Source organism: Ruditapes philippinarum, unplaced genomic scaffold, assembly GCF_026571515.1.
Source record: "Ruditapes philippinarum isolate M1 unplaced genomic scaffold, ASM2657151v2 ctg3757_1_1_1_1, whole genome shotgun sequence".
In the NCBI taxonomy this organism is placed as follows: domain Eukaryota; kingdom Metazoa; phylum Mollusca; class Bivalvia; order Venerida; family Veneridae; genus Ruditapes; species Ruditapes philippinarum.
Genome location: NW_026860359.1, coordinates 201,046 through 214,844, shown reverse-complemented (window position 1 = coordinate 214,844; position 13,799 = coordinate 201,046). Strand labels below are relative to the sequence as shown.

The following is a 13,799-nucleotide window of genomic DNA, read 5'->3' as shown; positions in this document are numbered from 1 at the left end:
GTACCATCTAAAGAGAAATTTTTAATAGGACAAGTGGTATGTCTAACTGATATACTGTACCATCTAAAGAGAAAATTTTTAATAGGTCAAGTTATATGTCACTGATATACTGTACCTTCTAAAGAGAAATTTTTAATAGATCAAGTGATATGTCTAACTGATATACTGTACCATCTTAAAAGAAAATTTTAATAGGTCAAGTGATTTGTCACACTGATATACTGTACCATCTAAAGAGAAAATTTTAATAAGTCAAGTGATATGTCACTGATATACTGTACCATCTAAATATAAATTTTAAATTGTACAAGTGATATATCTCACTGATATACTGTACCATCTAAAGAGAAAATTTTAATAGGTCAAGTGATATGTCTAACTGATATACTGTACCATCTAAAGAGAAATTTTTAATAGGTCAAGTGATATGTCTAACTGATATACTGTACCATCTAAAGAGAAATTTTTAATAGGTCAAGCGATATGTCTAACTGATATACTGTACCATCTAAAGAGAAATTTTTAATAGGTCAAGTGATATGTCTAACTGATATACTGTACCATCTAAAGAGAAATTTTTAATAGGTCAAGTGATATGTCACACTGATATACTGTACCATCTAAAGAGAAATTTTTAATAGGTCAAGTGATATGTCTAACTGATATACTGTACCATCTAAAGAGAAATTTTTAATAGGTCAAGTGATATGTCTAACTGATATACTGTACCATCTAAAGAGAAAGTTTTAATAGGTCAAGTGATATGTCTAACTGATATACTGTACCATCTAAAGAGAAATTTTTAATAGGTCAAGCGATATATCTCACTGATATACTGTACACATGGATAGACACAATCTTCATTAAATATAAAATTAGAAGCCACTAACTGTACATGATATACTGTACACATGGATAGACACAATCTTCATTAGATATAAGATAAAAAGCCACTTACTGTACATTTATGTTGGACACAGTCATCCCAGAATTTACTAGCAGAAAACTTCTTTTTTATAACAACAGTTGTTCCCCTTAGAAAAGCTTGTCCAACTCCAATTATCCCCCCTGCTGTATGATATAAAGGGAGAGCATCATATAGAACGTCATCACTTCCGATCTCTAAGAAAAGGTTGACAGCGTAAGACATGTAGTAGAATCTGTAATTATAGGAAAATTATTTTACTGATCGTAGTTTGCAATAGATGTTATCCGGAACTCGGCAAATGTGGGTTTTTCCAAGCTAATCCTCCGGTGCAAACAAACTTTAATGTTATAGCTTAACGTTGTTCAACTGGTCAAAAAAGAGTGATTACCTGTCAATCTGTTGCGCTTATTTACGAAGCTGCAACTGTAAGAAATTGTTTGTACCCCCGATTAGCTGGGTTACAAAAAACCCAAAATATTCTTTATTCCAGAGTAAGTTTATTGTGCTGTGTGCTTTTATGTTTTGTTTTGCTAAAATTGTGTGAATTTGGTGAATTTGTGTAGAGCTGTTTGACCGAGAGTGGGACTTGAAGACATCACAGAGCAAATGTCATTGGGATATAATATTTCAACACAATCATTGTTGACGCTGCACAATCAACATCATCAGAGTAGTAAGATGGTCTTTCCTTTCATTATATTACATTCCTTCACATTACATTCCTTCATATTATTACATTTCTTCATATTACATTCCTTCACATTACATTCCTTCACATTACATTCCTTCACATTACATTCCTTCATATTACATTTCTTCACATTACATTCCTTCATATTACATTTCTTCACATGCAAACAGAAAATCAGAACAAAACCAAAACAAGAGCACCCTCCCTTGCCATTATAATGCTCGTCTGTTTTGTGAAACCAATTTTAACAACAATTCTAAGATACAAAGGGGCATAACTCCAAAAGTACATGTATATGATTATCTTTTATAATTATGCCCCTTGTCTAACTAATGCACCTTGTCATGAAAAGCAAGTATTCCAAGTCTCATGTTGAAAACATTTTACAATGATTGAATGATCAACAATGATAAAGTTTTGGCATGACAAAGACAATGACTATGCAGTGATCATAATAAAAATCATTGTTCCTTATGAATAAGTGTATAAATATAATATCAATACATATTTGTGATGTCACAACTCTGGCAGTATAAATAATTTAATTTTCTTTATTCGCTTCAATTTAACACATAGTACATGTATCTAACCATTAGAATTTACCCACTAAAGGGCCTCACTTGTATCTCTAGGAATAGGAGTAATCTGTATACTCAGTTACCATGGTTACAGCCTCGTGTCAAATAGATCTTTTCTTGCATATCAAACTGGTATTTCTGTTATTTTTACCCATGCCCATGGGTGGGTTACCTTGGGAGAGATATTCCATACTGAACCGCAACATATGACCGATATAATTATTCTCGTTCATCTACTCCTATATATCCCTTAACATATAACTTACATAGACGATATTGAATGAGTGTAGTTTAATACTAAATTTATTGAACGAGTTGAATAAAATCATATCATGCAAGCCTCTGGCGAACATAATATTGTGTTATTCAACGAGTTCAATAAATTTAGTATTGAATATACACAAATATAATATTCTATATATCACATATATAAAATAAGAACAGTAAACTGCTAAAATGAATAATATTTCAATGACAAGTTAATAGTGTAACGCTTAATTAGCGTGCTTTAACGCTATGTTTCTATACAGCGCAAATGGCGTCACATCAAAGTGTTATTACACTAGTGTAATATCCTTTTTATTAAATGGCTTTATTACACTCTTGCACTGCGGTTTATGTGATAAAATAATTTATTGCTATACACATATATATGGAGTTGTACAACTGTAAAATAAGACATTTTTGCCAAGGTTTAATTTTTTTGCCAATTTTTCAAATTTGCAAGATTTTTGTGAAAATAAATGTTCTGTAAGTATCATATAAATTAAATAGAACTGAAAATGCATTTAGTATTATAGGAATCTTTTACCCAATAAACCAGTCCAAACTGTTGATTTAAATTCACAAAATTTTGGCCTCACAGAAATAATCTGACTTTACAGTGTGACTCACTTCTATAACATACCTTGAATGAGATATAATAGCAGCTTTTGGTAGACCCGTCGTTCCAGAAGTATACACATAAAACAATTTATCTGAAAATGAAAATATATAAATAAACATAGATAAAAACTTAAATTCAGAGCACTGCTTGCAATGTTAAAGCTTGTCTGTTAAAATAACTTTCGGCAACAAGAGGGCCATGATGGCCCTGAAGTCACTCACCTGTATTTAGGCCCAAGGAGCTGGGCCAGTTTTAAACCCAGGGCTTTTATTTGAACAAACTTGGTAGACACCCATTAGAAGATGTTTCTCTCCTTAAGCCCCTGGACTAACTACTGAACCTTGTCAATATGAGCAAGTATTTGAAGCAGTATGCTTCCAGATTTGTGTTAATTTTATGAAAAATAAAAAAAATAAAATAATGGTGCAATAAATTAGAATATTTTCAATATGATTACACATAGTCCAAGACACTTACTGTACATAAAATACATCTATTACTTATCAAATTTGCAGAAAAATTCTCTGCTTTTATTTTTGTTAAAAATTGGATTGCAAGAATTTGTGGTGATCAAAAACAAAGACTTCCCTCTTTTGAATAATATTCAACATCTGCATTGAGAACATGTAAATATATTTCTTTATAAATGAAACTTTGATTTTTTGAGGATCTATTTGATTTACCTTGAAGTTTTGAAGATCTATTTGATTTACCTTGAAGTTTTAAAGATCTATGTGATTTACCTTGAAGATTTGAAGATCTATTTGATTTTCCTGGAAATTTAAAGATCTGATTGATTTACCTGGAAGTTTGATTTATCTGGAAGTTTTGAAGATCTATTTGTTTTACCTGGAACTTTGAAGATCTATTTGATTTACCTGGAAGCTTTGAAGATCTATTTGATTAACCTGGAAGTTTTGAAGATGTAATTGATTTACCTGAAAGTTTTGAAGATCTAATTGATTTACCTGAAAGTTTTAATGATCTATTTGATTTACCTGGAAGATTTGAAGATCTATTTGATTTACCTGGAAGTTTTGATGATCTATTTGATTAACCTGGAAGTTTTGAAGATCTATTTGATTTACCTGGAAGTTTTGAAGATCTATTTGATTTACCTGGAAGTTTTGAAGATCTATTTGATTTACCTGGAAGTTTTGAAGATCTATTTGATTTACCTGGAAGCTTTGAAGATCTATTTGATTTACCTGGAAGTTTTGATGATCTATTTGATTTACCTGGAAGCTTTGAAGATCTATTTGATTTACCTGGAAGTTTTGAAGATCTATTTGATTTACCTGGAAGTTTTGAAGATCTATTTGATTTACCTGGAAGCTTTGAAGATCTATTTGATTTACCTGGAAATTTTGAAGATCTATTTGATTTACCTGGAAATTTTGAAGATCTATTTGATTTAACTGGAAGTTTCTCCCTTTAATCCTTTACCTGCCGAAACCAAGCATGATTATATTCTGCCTTTTCTAAGCCATCCTGCACAACTTTGCAGTCTACAGTTTAAAAAGTTACAATCCTGTTAACTGACTAACCTTTTAGTTTTTATCTTCATATCCCTATAAATGATAACAGATAATTCTTAAAAGTTTGGACGAACAAGTCAATTTAAGTTTTTTCAGCAAGTAGAAAGTTAACTAAGATGTACCTGTAAACCTGGTTTTTGGTGCTGGTGGAAGATAAGTTGGACTTTTTTCCAACAAAGTATCCAGAGAAATCGCATTGACCCCTGAAACTGAGCCCTGACCAATATGATACAGCTGGAGAGTGTTAGGCAAGTCCCTGGCTATATCCTGAATAGCTGAAACAAAATTTGAGACAAAATGTTAACTTTGTCAGTATGTCATAGCCATAAATGCCATCTTTTTTAAACTTATTTCCGGGACATTTTTCATTTGGAGTGGGGGGTGGAGGGTGGTGGCATTGGTCAGCAACCAGACTGTTTCTTAAATTTACATAGTGGCGTACAACCTAAATTACCAGTATTTACAACTTGCAAATTTAATAAAAGCTCAAATTAAGTTCAACCTTTCAGAAGGTGTGTTTGTCCAAATATGAAGATTATCCATTTATAAATTACCAAGTTACAGTCAAGTAAAGCAAAATCAGTGAAAATTCAATACATGTAATCTAACCTTCAAGGTCAAAGTCATAAAAAGCCCAAGGTCAATTTGATTTTGTTATACATGAAGGTCTTATCCTAAAGAATGTTCTGTTATAATATGAAGTCCATCCATTCAATAGTAACAAAGTAACAGCCAGTTGCAGCAAATAAATATAAAAAAAAAATCAATAATTTGACCTTCAAAGTCAAGGTCATATAAGAGTGAAGGTCAAGTTTTGTCTGATCATCTTAAAGAGGTATCCTAAAACAAATATTTTATTCAAGTTTGAAGACAATCCATTATAACAATGTTATAGCCACTAATAGCAAGAAAGAAGCAAAATCAGGAGACCTTAAAGGTCAAGGCCATTTATGGATGAAGGTCAAGGTTAGACTGGTCTACTGAAAAGTCTTGGTCCAAATGTTATGGTGACCAAATATAAAGAAAATACACAAAGAACTTTAAAAGTTATGATCAAGATACAAGTTTGCAGACTGTAGCAAGAGAGAAAATAAACAATAATAAATGAATCAGTATTTAATTTACGTCTTACCTGGTGACAACTCTTGTGAGAAAACAATTCCTTGTGACTCAGCAGCTTCTATACAATGGACTAATGACTTATCCCTCAAATTATGATTAATGAGCGCTCCCACTGCACCAATCTTAGCCAATCCAAGCCAATAAAACACAACTTCTGGTCTATTCTCCATAATGATAGAAATAACACTCCCCTGACGTATGCCAGACTCGTAAAAAAAGTTAGCTATTGAGTTGGTTAGCAGATCTACTTCCTGTAAACATACAAAATTTACACATTATCACTTATCCTGGTGTTTGTGAGTAAATGACTTTTCAAAATGAATGTTTTCCCTTTCAGAAGTGTCAATTATCAATTTGGGATATCAATATGAAATATTGAGTTAATCAGCCAAAAGTCTAACACAGTCTGGTCAGACTAACCTAGTTAATCAGCAAACAGTCATATACAACCTGGTCAGACTAACCTAGTTAATCAGCAAACAGTCATATACAGCCTGGTCAGACTAACCTAGTTAATCAGCAAACAGTCATATACAACCTGGTCAGACTAACTAAGTTAATCAGCAGTCATATACAGCCTGGTCAGACTAATCTAGTTAATCAGCAAACAGTCATATACAACCTGGTCAGACTAACTAAGTTAATCAGCCAAAGTCTAACACAGTCTGGTCAGACTAACTAAGTTAATCAGCAGTCATATACAGCCTGGTCAGACTAACCTAGTAAATCAGCCAACAGTCATATACATGTATAACCTGGTCAGGCTAACTAAGTTAATCAGCCAAAAGTCTAATACAGCCTGGTCAGGCTAACCTAGTTAATCAGCAAACAGTCATATACAACCTGGTCAGACTAACTAAGTTTATCAGCCAACAGTCTAATACAACCTGGTCAGACTAACTAAGTTAATCAGCCAACAGTCTTACACAGCCTGCTCAGGCTAACTTAGTTAATCAGCAAACAGTCATATATAACCTGGTCAGACTAACTAAGTTAATCAGCCAACAGTCTAATACAGTGAGTCTGGTCAGATTAACTAAGTTAACAATTGAAATTTGTTATTAATTTTGTTTAATTAAGGGTTAAAATAATCTTCTTCACCTGAAATGTGTATCTTTTATCTTCATAGATAAAGCATGTTTTGTTTGGAAATTTCTCTACTGTTGTCCGGAATAGTTTTGGAACGCTGCTTCCAGTCTGGTTGAATTTCTTTACATTCCATTTTAATCGTAATAATACTGACAAAGCTCTGTAAATAGATCATCATATCTAATGATAAATACAATGTTATTTCTGTTATTCAATGAAAATTATCTTATTTTTAGATACAATGTACACAAATACATGCCATTAAGTCCAGGAAGTCAGGGACTTCCCCGGTCAGGTGTCTATCCCGTAGGTGTCCCAGATGTTTAAAATCTAAAATAACCTACTTTACAGCCAGAAAATTATCTTATTTATAGATACAATGTACATACATTGTTAATCATGACAATCCAATCCTTTTATAGTCTCACTCATTCGTGAACAGAGTCCATTTTGCATTCTATTTCTACCGGAGCAAAGCGTAGCCACCTACTTACCAAAATATCAAATGAAACCCGTTTGAAGATCTAGAGTGGGTGGACCTACGCTCTGCGTAAAAATACTATATTTGATATGACAAATTCAAATCAACGTCAGCAAAGCTCAATGTTATATCTCCATTTTCAAGACCAATTATATTGTTTTAAATAGCCATTGTGTAAAATTTGCTAATCACATTATGACATACATGGCGGAGGGTAAAGATAGTCCAGATAACCAAGTGCGGTTTGCATGAAATTGTACCATAGCTCGGCGTACAGTACTACATATTGCAGGTTTGTTTTTCGAATAAATTTCTTTTTTATCTTATGAAGAAAACATATTGAATAAATAAAAATGTAACAACCAAATTATGTTCATACATTTCAAGTACCCAACTTTTAGTTTAAATTTTACAGCCCCAGAACTCTAGTGTTAAAAGATTTTAGTAATTTATATGTTGCTGATTACATATGGTCGTTTGTCTGCTATTAGCATTGTCATGTGACTTCACCAGCAGTGAACCGCACCAGGATAAAATGGTGAACAGGGCTCTCAGTAGGGTCAGAATTTCACGAGTCAAAGACTCTTTGGCCAAAATTTTCATGAGTCAAATCATTTTCTTTCTAGTGTCATTTGACTTCATGAATCATTTTTATATTACAAAAATGACTGTATTGGAGGTCATTTTTGGAGATTCCAAAGTCTAAATTGAAAAAAAAATCCATAATTATAATATATAAATGTCTATATACCCCCCCCCCCATCCTCCACCTTAAAAAAAAAACAAAATAAAACAAAAAAATGAATTGCTGTGAAAGAATAAAGTAAGCAGCAGTTTTTCTGATTAAATGTATAAAATATAAAAAAAAATATATTTACTTGTATGCTATATCATATTAATTTTGAATATCAAAATGCACCTGAGAATATTTAATGGAAAAAGAAATAAAAAATGCACAGGTTCTCCAAGTAATCAAAGACGTATTATAAACCTTTAAAAGCAATCAATAATTGACACCTCAAGTATGTAATTCTTATCAGTTGTGTAGAGCTATTTTTAGCACTGTCAAAAGTGGGCCGAGTTGACCCGTGCCGAGTTGACCCGTGCCGAGTTGGTATAGGGCCGAGTTGACTCTTTTCCAATAAAAGCACCAGTGACCTAAATCAAAGATAACTTGAAACATTTTCAGATATTCTAAAAAAATATTTTTTTTACGCCGACCCTAATCCTACTGTAAAATTAATTTACTAACATAGAAATCTAACAGCAAACCTTAAATCTCGTGGTAATGTTACAATGACAACTTTCATAAACTTCCATCCCCCGGTCGCCAAGTATATTCCGAACACGGCAATTGTTGTAAAAGTACAAGAAAATCCGACATAATAGCTTAAAAATACTCCAAGTAGAAAAAATCCAAGAAGTTTGGCGGTCATCCTGTTACCAAGCAAGTCAACGCAAGTACGTATTTGCCTCGCAAAACTAAACACGCTAGTCATATGTTAATTATTTTGTTATCAAAATTCAAAGTTCACGATTCTGGACTTTGGAACTGCAAAGCGTCCAAAGGGTAGCTAAGCCTATTTGTTGATCAAATATTTGTTGACACAAGAAACAGTTAATCATTGTAAGGCGACGCCTGATTTTCAAAAAGCGTTTCTGCAAATTTGCGGAAAGTATCAATTATAGCGAAAAGATCACTATTTCTTCGGACATTTTTTCACCCTTCTGTATCGTCTCTTATTCACGATCTTGGACTCGGCTCTGTGAATTTTCGTACTATTTGTTCTATAGTAAATCAGTCAAATTTGAGGTTTAATTCTGGATTCCATTGTTCTTGGTGAATTATATACTGTCTTTAACTTTAAACATTAACACTATCTTAGTCAAATGATGCCCAAAATGTAATAGGTTAGCCATCTACTTTTTTCAGAAATCTTCATTCTGTTGTAATCTGTTTAAATTCACCACATTAAAAACTCCTGACAGCTGGTGGGTAGTACATATTTAATCCTTCCACCAACAAATGAGTTCCTGGAGAATACACAAAAAACAACTTTTAAAGTTATCATATAACAAACAAAAACTACACACATGCAATAAATACACTTTAATTATGACCAATCTAACTCGAGATGACTTAAATTGGGCCATTTCATAATTTTAAAGAACTACTTTCTAGACTACAATGGGTTCGGTCTAATTCCGTACCGGGTTGAGACCTACGTACGCAATGACAGATTTGAATAAGCCATATAAAAGATACTTATATATAAATTATATAATAAAACAGGCATGGACTTTTTAGATGTGAATATGATGTGATATGCACTGAACAATTAATATTGACCTCGGCTATTCATGAATGCAATCTCCTATGCAATGATCTCCCCTTATCAGTACAAGAGATCAAGCCCTTTCCGTCAGTCTTCGGATAAGGACCTCGTACACAATAGTATGAATACACAAGTTTGGAAAAATCGATGAAGTTATTATGAAGAAATAAGTTAAATAAAACATTACCTTGTGTGAACTCGGTATGAAGCTTTCGGTATTTTTATCCGGTGGACGCTGTACAACAGTGATGTTTGTTACACAAAATTTCATTAATGAATAGAATATATTGTAGAAGTATGTACATGTATATATATTATATCTATATTGATGTTATTTGAGCCGCGTCACGACAAAACGAACATAATGGGTTTGCGACCAGCATGGATCCAGACCAGCCTGCGCATCGCTATCAGTTTCTCTACTTTTTTTAGGGTCTGTAAGCGAACAACATGAATCCTGATCAGACTGCGCGGATACGCAGGCTGGTCTGGATCCATGCTGGTCGCAAACCCACTTTGTTGGTTTTGTCGTGACACGGCTCATTTGATTAATTAGTTTTGAGAGAAAAATATTTAAAAAAATATATATATTTGAGCCTTATTCGACGCCTGGGACAAGTTCGAAGATGATGAGATGACTACTTCACAACTTCTGATATTATATAGCCACATTTCATGATATAACAACTTCAACGACAGGATTTATGAGGACAATTTTTAAGTTTTATATAGTGATGAATAGAGAATAAAAACAGATTGTTGTTGTTTATTACGTAACAATCATGGTAGATTCTCTTTAATACAATGCATGTGTCAATTGTTTACATTTTCAATATATTGTCTTTATATAATTGCATGAAAATGTGTGATAAACAACAGATTATAAGACCCACGGTAATTGACGTGCCGATTTTACAATACATATTTTTGCACTGTATAAATTACATGTAAGTTCGCCGAAACCACAACCTGTTTTGTCACTGCGGTATACCGTACCCTGGATATTTGCTCGATATTATGAGGACTTTCATCCCATTTAAATTTCGCGACTTTGAACGAAGGTAAGTTCAGCGACGATATTTCCAAACTATATAATGGCTATTTCATTTATCTCAACGGATCTTATATATCTAATGATATTTTTGTAGCTCTAAAAGACAAACAAGTATTACAGGTATTTGTAAAATTGATTAAACTACCCCTATACGTTCCGCTGCTCACTAGAAAATACTGACCGCGATTCTGTAGAATCGTTAGAAATTATTATATTACCAATATAAAAAAAGATTGAATCGAACAGTTTTTTATTCACAATCCAAGTATGCTTTGTCCAAATTTCAGGCAAAAAGTGTGAAAGTACAAAAAGATACAGGCCAAAAAAGATGCAAGAAAGTGTACCGAGTGTACAGAGTATTGCAAAATAGCCCAACTTTAGTGTACAGTGTATTGCAAAACAGAATTAATGAGCACATTAGTATGGAAAATCGATTTTTTGGTCTAATTTTTACGTCTGTTAATCGATTTCATTTTATTTTGCTGATAATGTACTGTTTATATGATATTTTTTCAAATATTTCAGATTCAACACTGCATTTTTTCAGTGTTATTACTGTTCTTTTTCTACGAGCAAATACAGATTTAATTTCCCATTTAATTGAAAATCACACTATGGATGAAGTAAAGTGTGTGCAGGTTCGGAAGCAGGCTCGGGAGCAGGGTAGAACCATCAAAATTGACGATAAAAATCTTTAAATACATGTCTCAAGAAACTGTGATCAAGGAGACCCATCTCTGAAAAGAAGAAGAATAAAAAACATATTTAGATGACATTAATTAATAATAGGCTTTTACAAGACAAGTTTTGCCTTAATAAACATATCGACACACTTAGTAAAATATTGGCCCGATGGCTTATGCCATCCAAGCAGGCCGGTATCGTCTTAACCTTTTACTGCATGAGCATATTGCGAAAAATGGCTGTTTTCATTGAATTAAGCCTCCCGTTACAAGTTCAAACTGCTATGAAACTATAAAAAAAATGCTTCAATATATACTGATCAATCTGGGCACACATGTTGGCTGGACCATAGCCTTTGGAATAGCATGCTCAATTTTAAATTTCAAGTAACCATGGCAACGGGGGACGTCTCAAAATTACCAAAAAACCTTATTTTGCGTTGTTTTTTTCCATCAAAACTGGTTTCAAGGTGTAGCAACTTCACAATTGATTGAGAGAAAGTCCCAGGCTTTTCGGCGTCGATTACACGGTACCTTTAAATCGACCTGAAACAATAATTATAGCCGATTATATTATATTATCGGCGTTTAGAGTAGCTACTGTCCCACTTTTTACCCCCAATCAGAAGGGGCAAATCCCCCATGTGGCACCCCCTTGATGTACCTTTTAATGGGAGGGGGTAGCGCCCAAAAAGTGATCACTCTTTTGAACAACATAACAGTGTTTGGGGCCTAAATAGCATGTTTTACACTATTTGAGGCCTCAAAAGGGGTGGAGTGTAAAGCCTTCAAAACACGCCTTTATGAGGTAAAAGGTTGCAAGGAACATAACCTTTTTATTGCATCTGCTGCCCTTTATCATAATCTTATCAAAATCCATTACTCGGTATTTTTAGCTGTATACCCGCTCGGCAGTCATACGATAACTCATTGCTTATGACGTAAAAAATCAGGTAAAGACGGTCTGCTGTTGATAGAGTACAGGTGCAAAATGACCGAAAGTTACCTTTATATATGGATTTTTGGCATAGTAGGAAGTCGATTGATATTAGATATTGGCACACTTGCTCAAAACCGTCTAATATTGACAATCTTGAAGCAGCATTAATGCACTTTGGATTCATTTTTTTACTATTTAAAGTAAAATATGCAATAATTATTAACAAATTCTGGAAAGGTTGATCCTTCGATAGCAACGAGAACTTTGTAAACACAGAAAATTGCTGAGTTCGTTTGACTGAGATTTTTCATGAGCAGGAAAAGTAAAGTACCTCCGAACTCTGCATATTCTGCACATGTAGTGTAAATAAGTATACACAATAAGAAAAAATTAAGATTAAATGTGGTAAATACTCTTTGTTAACTACTTGCATTTACTCTATATTGATAACCAATATTCGTTACACTAAAAAGCAATACTCGTGACACCGGCGGGCAACTCCAACGCAATACTCGGTACACTGACATGTGTATTTATTCTAAAAATGCACTGTCATCTGAGGTTCTATTGTTGATTGAACATTTACAACATATACATCATCATCATTATCACATTTCATTCGATTCAAGTTTTTCTTTTAAGACAAAAACATCAAATTTGACTGATCCGAGCTCATTTATCACGTGAGCAAAGAGACGAATTTTCTCTATTTATTATATTTCAAAGCACAGACGCTTGGGGTTTGGAGCTCAAAACGCCTTTAAAATCCAAATAAAATGCATATTTGTCAATCCCAGCACATGTACTGATCATATATATCAAAAAATCTTAATATATGCCGTTTTGAAAAAAAATCATATTTCAACAACTATAATAATACACAAGATAAAAATGTTCGCCGGAAAAAATCCGCACCCCTACCGTCATAATCACCATGTATTTTCAAGTCAAGTCAAGTCAAGTAAATTTTATTTATAAGTCGGATACATCAACAATAAACATAAGCTCTGATGAGCTTTTTACACCGACTACAATAATATAAAACACATGTTTAAGATATGATAAATGACAAAATGGTTATGATAAAATTAGACAAATAGCATTGCATTAACAAATAGAGTATACAAACAGCACTGTACTAGCATTCATCAATAGCATACAAAAGTAAGAGGTAATACATATTAGATCTAATAATAAAAAACCATTAATATACATACTAAAAGTTAAGATCACACATCACAGCTTATATAAGACACATAAACATTTAAGCAGAGGAACATCAGGCATGCATACACACAATAAAATGCATTGACAAACCAACTTATAAAAAGAGCAAATTATATATAAATAAATAAAACATGTTAGGACTAAGCAATAGAAAGACAAGGTTAAAATATGCATAATGAACATCAATCCTGACATTAACATACACACAAACATTCAAGTTATACCTGTATATAAAAGATGATACAT

General features: G+C 33.0%; 1 protein-coding gene across 1 annotated transcript; it reads right to left on the bottom strand.

The window, feature by feature from the left end:
- Positions 1-958: 958 nt before the first annotated feature.
- LOC132759789 (long-chain fatty acid transport protein 4-like) lies at positions 959-8,968 on the bottom strand (the record flags this gene model as incomplete). Its single annotated transcript, XM_060751637.1, is given in 6 exon segments — positions 959-1,160; positions 3,105-3,174; positions 4,744-4,896; positions 5,754-5,994; positions 6,845-6,992; positions 8,586-8,968. Coding segments are annotated over 6 exon segments (1,041 nt in total), but the record flags the coding sequence as incomplete, so codon positions are not given.
- Positions 8,969-13,799: the final 4,831 nt, after the last annotated feature.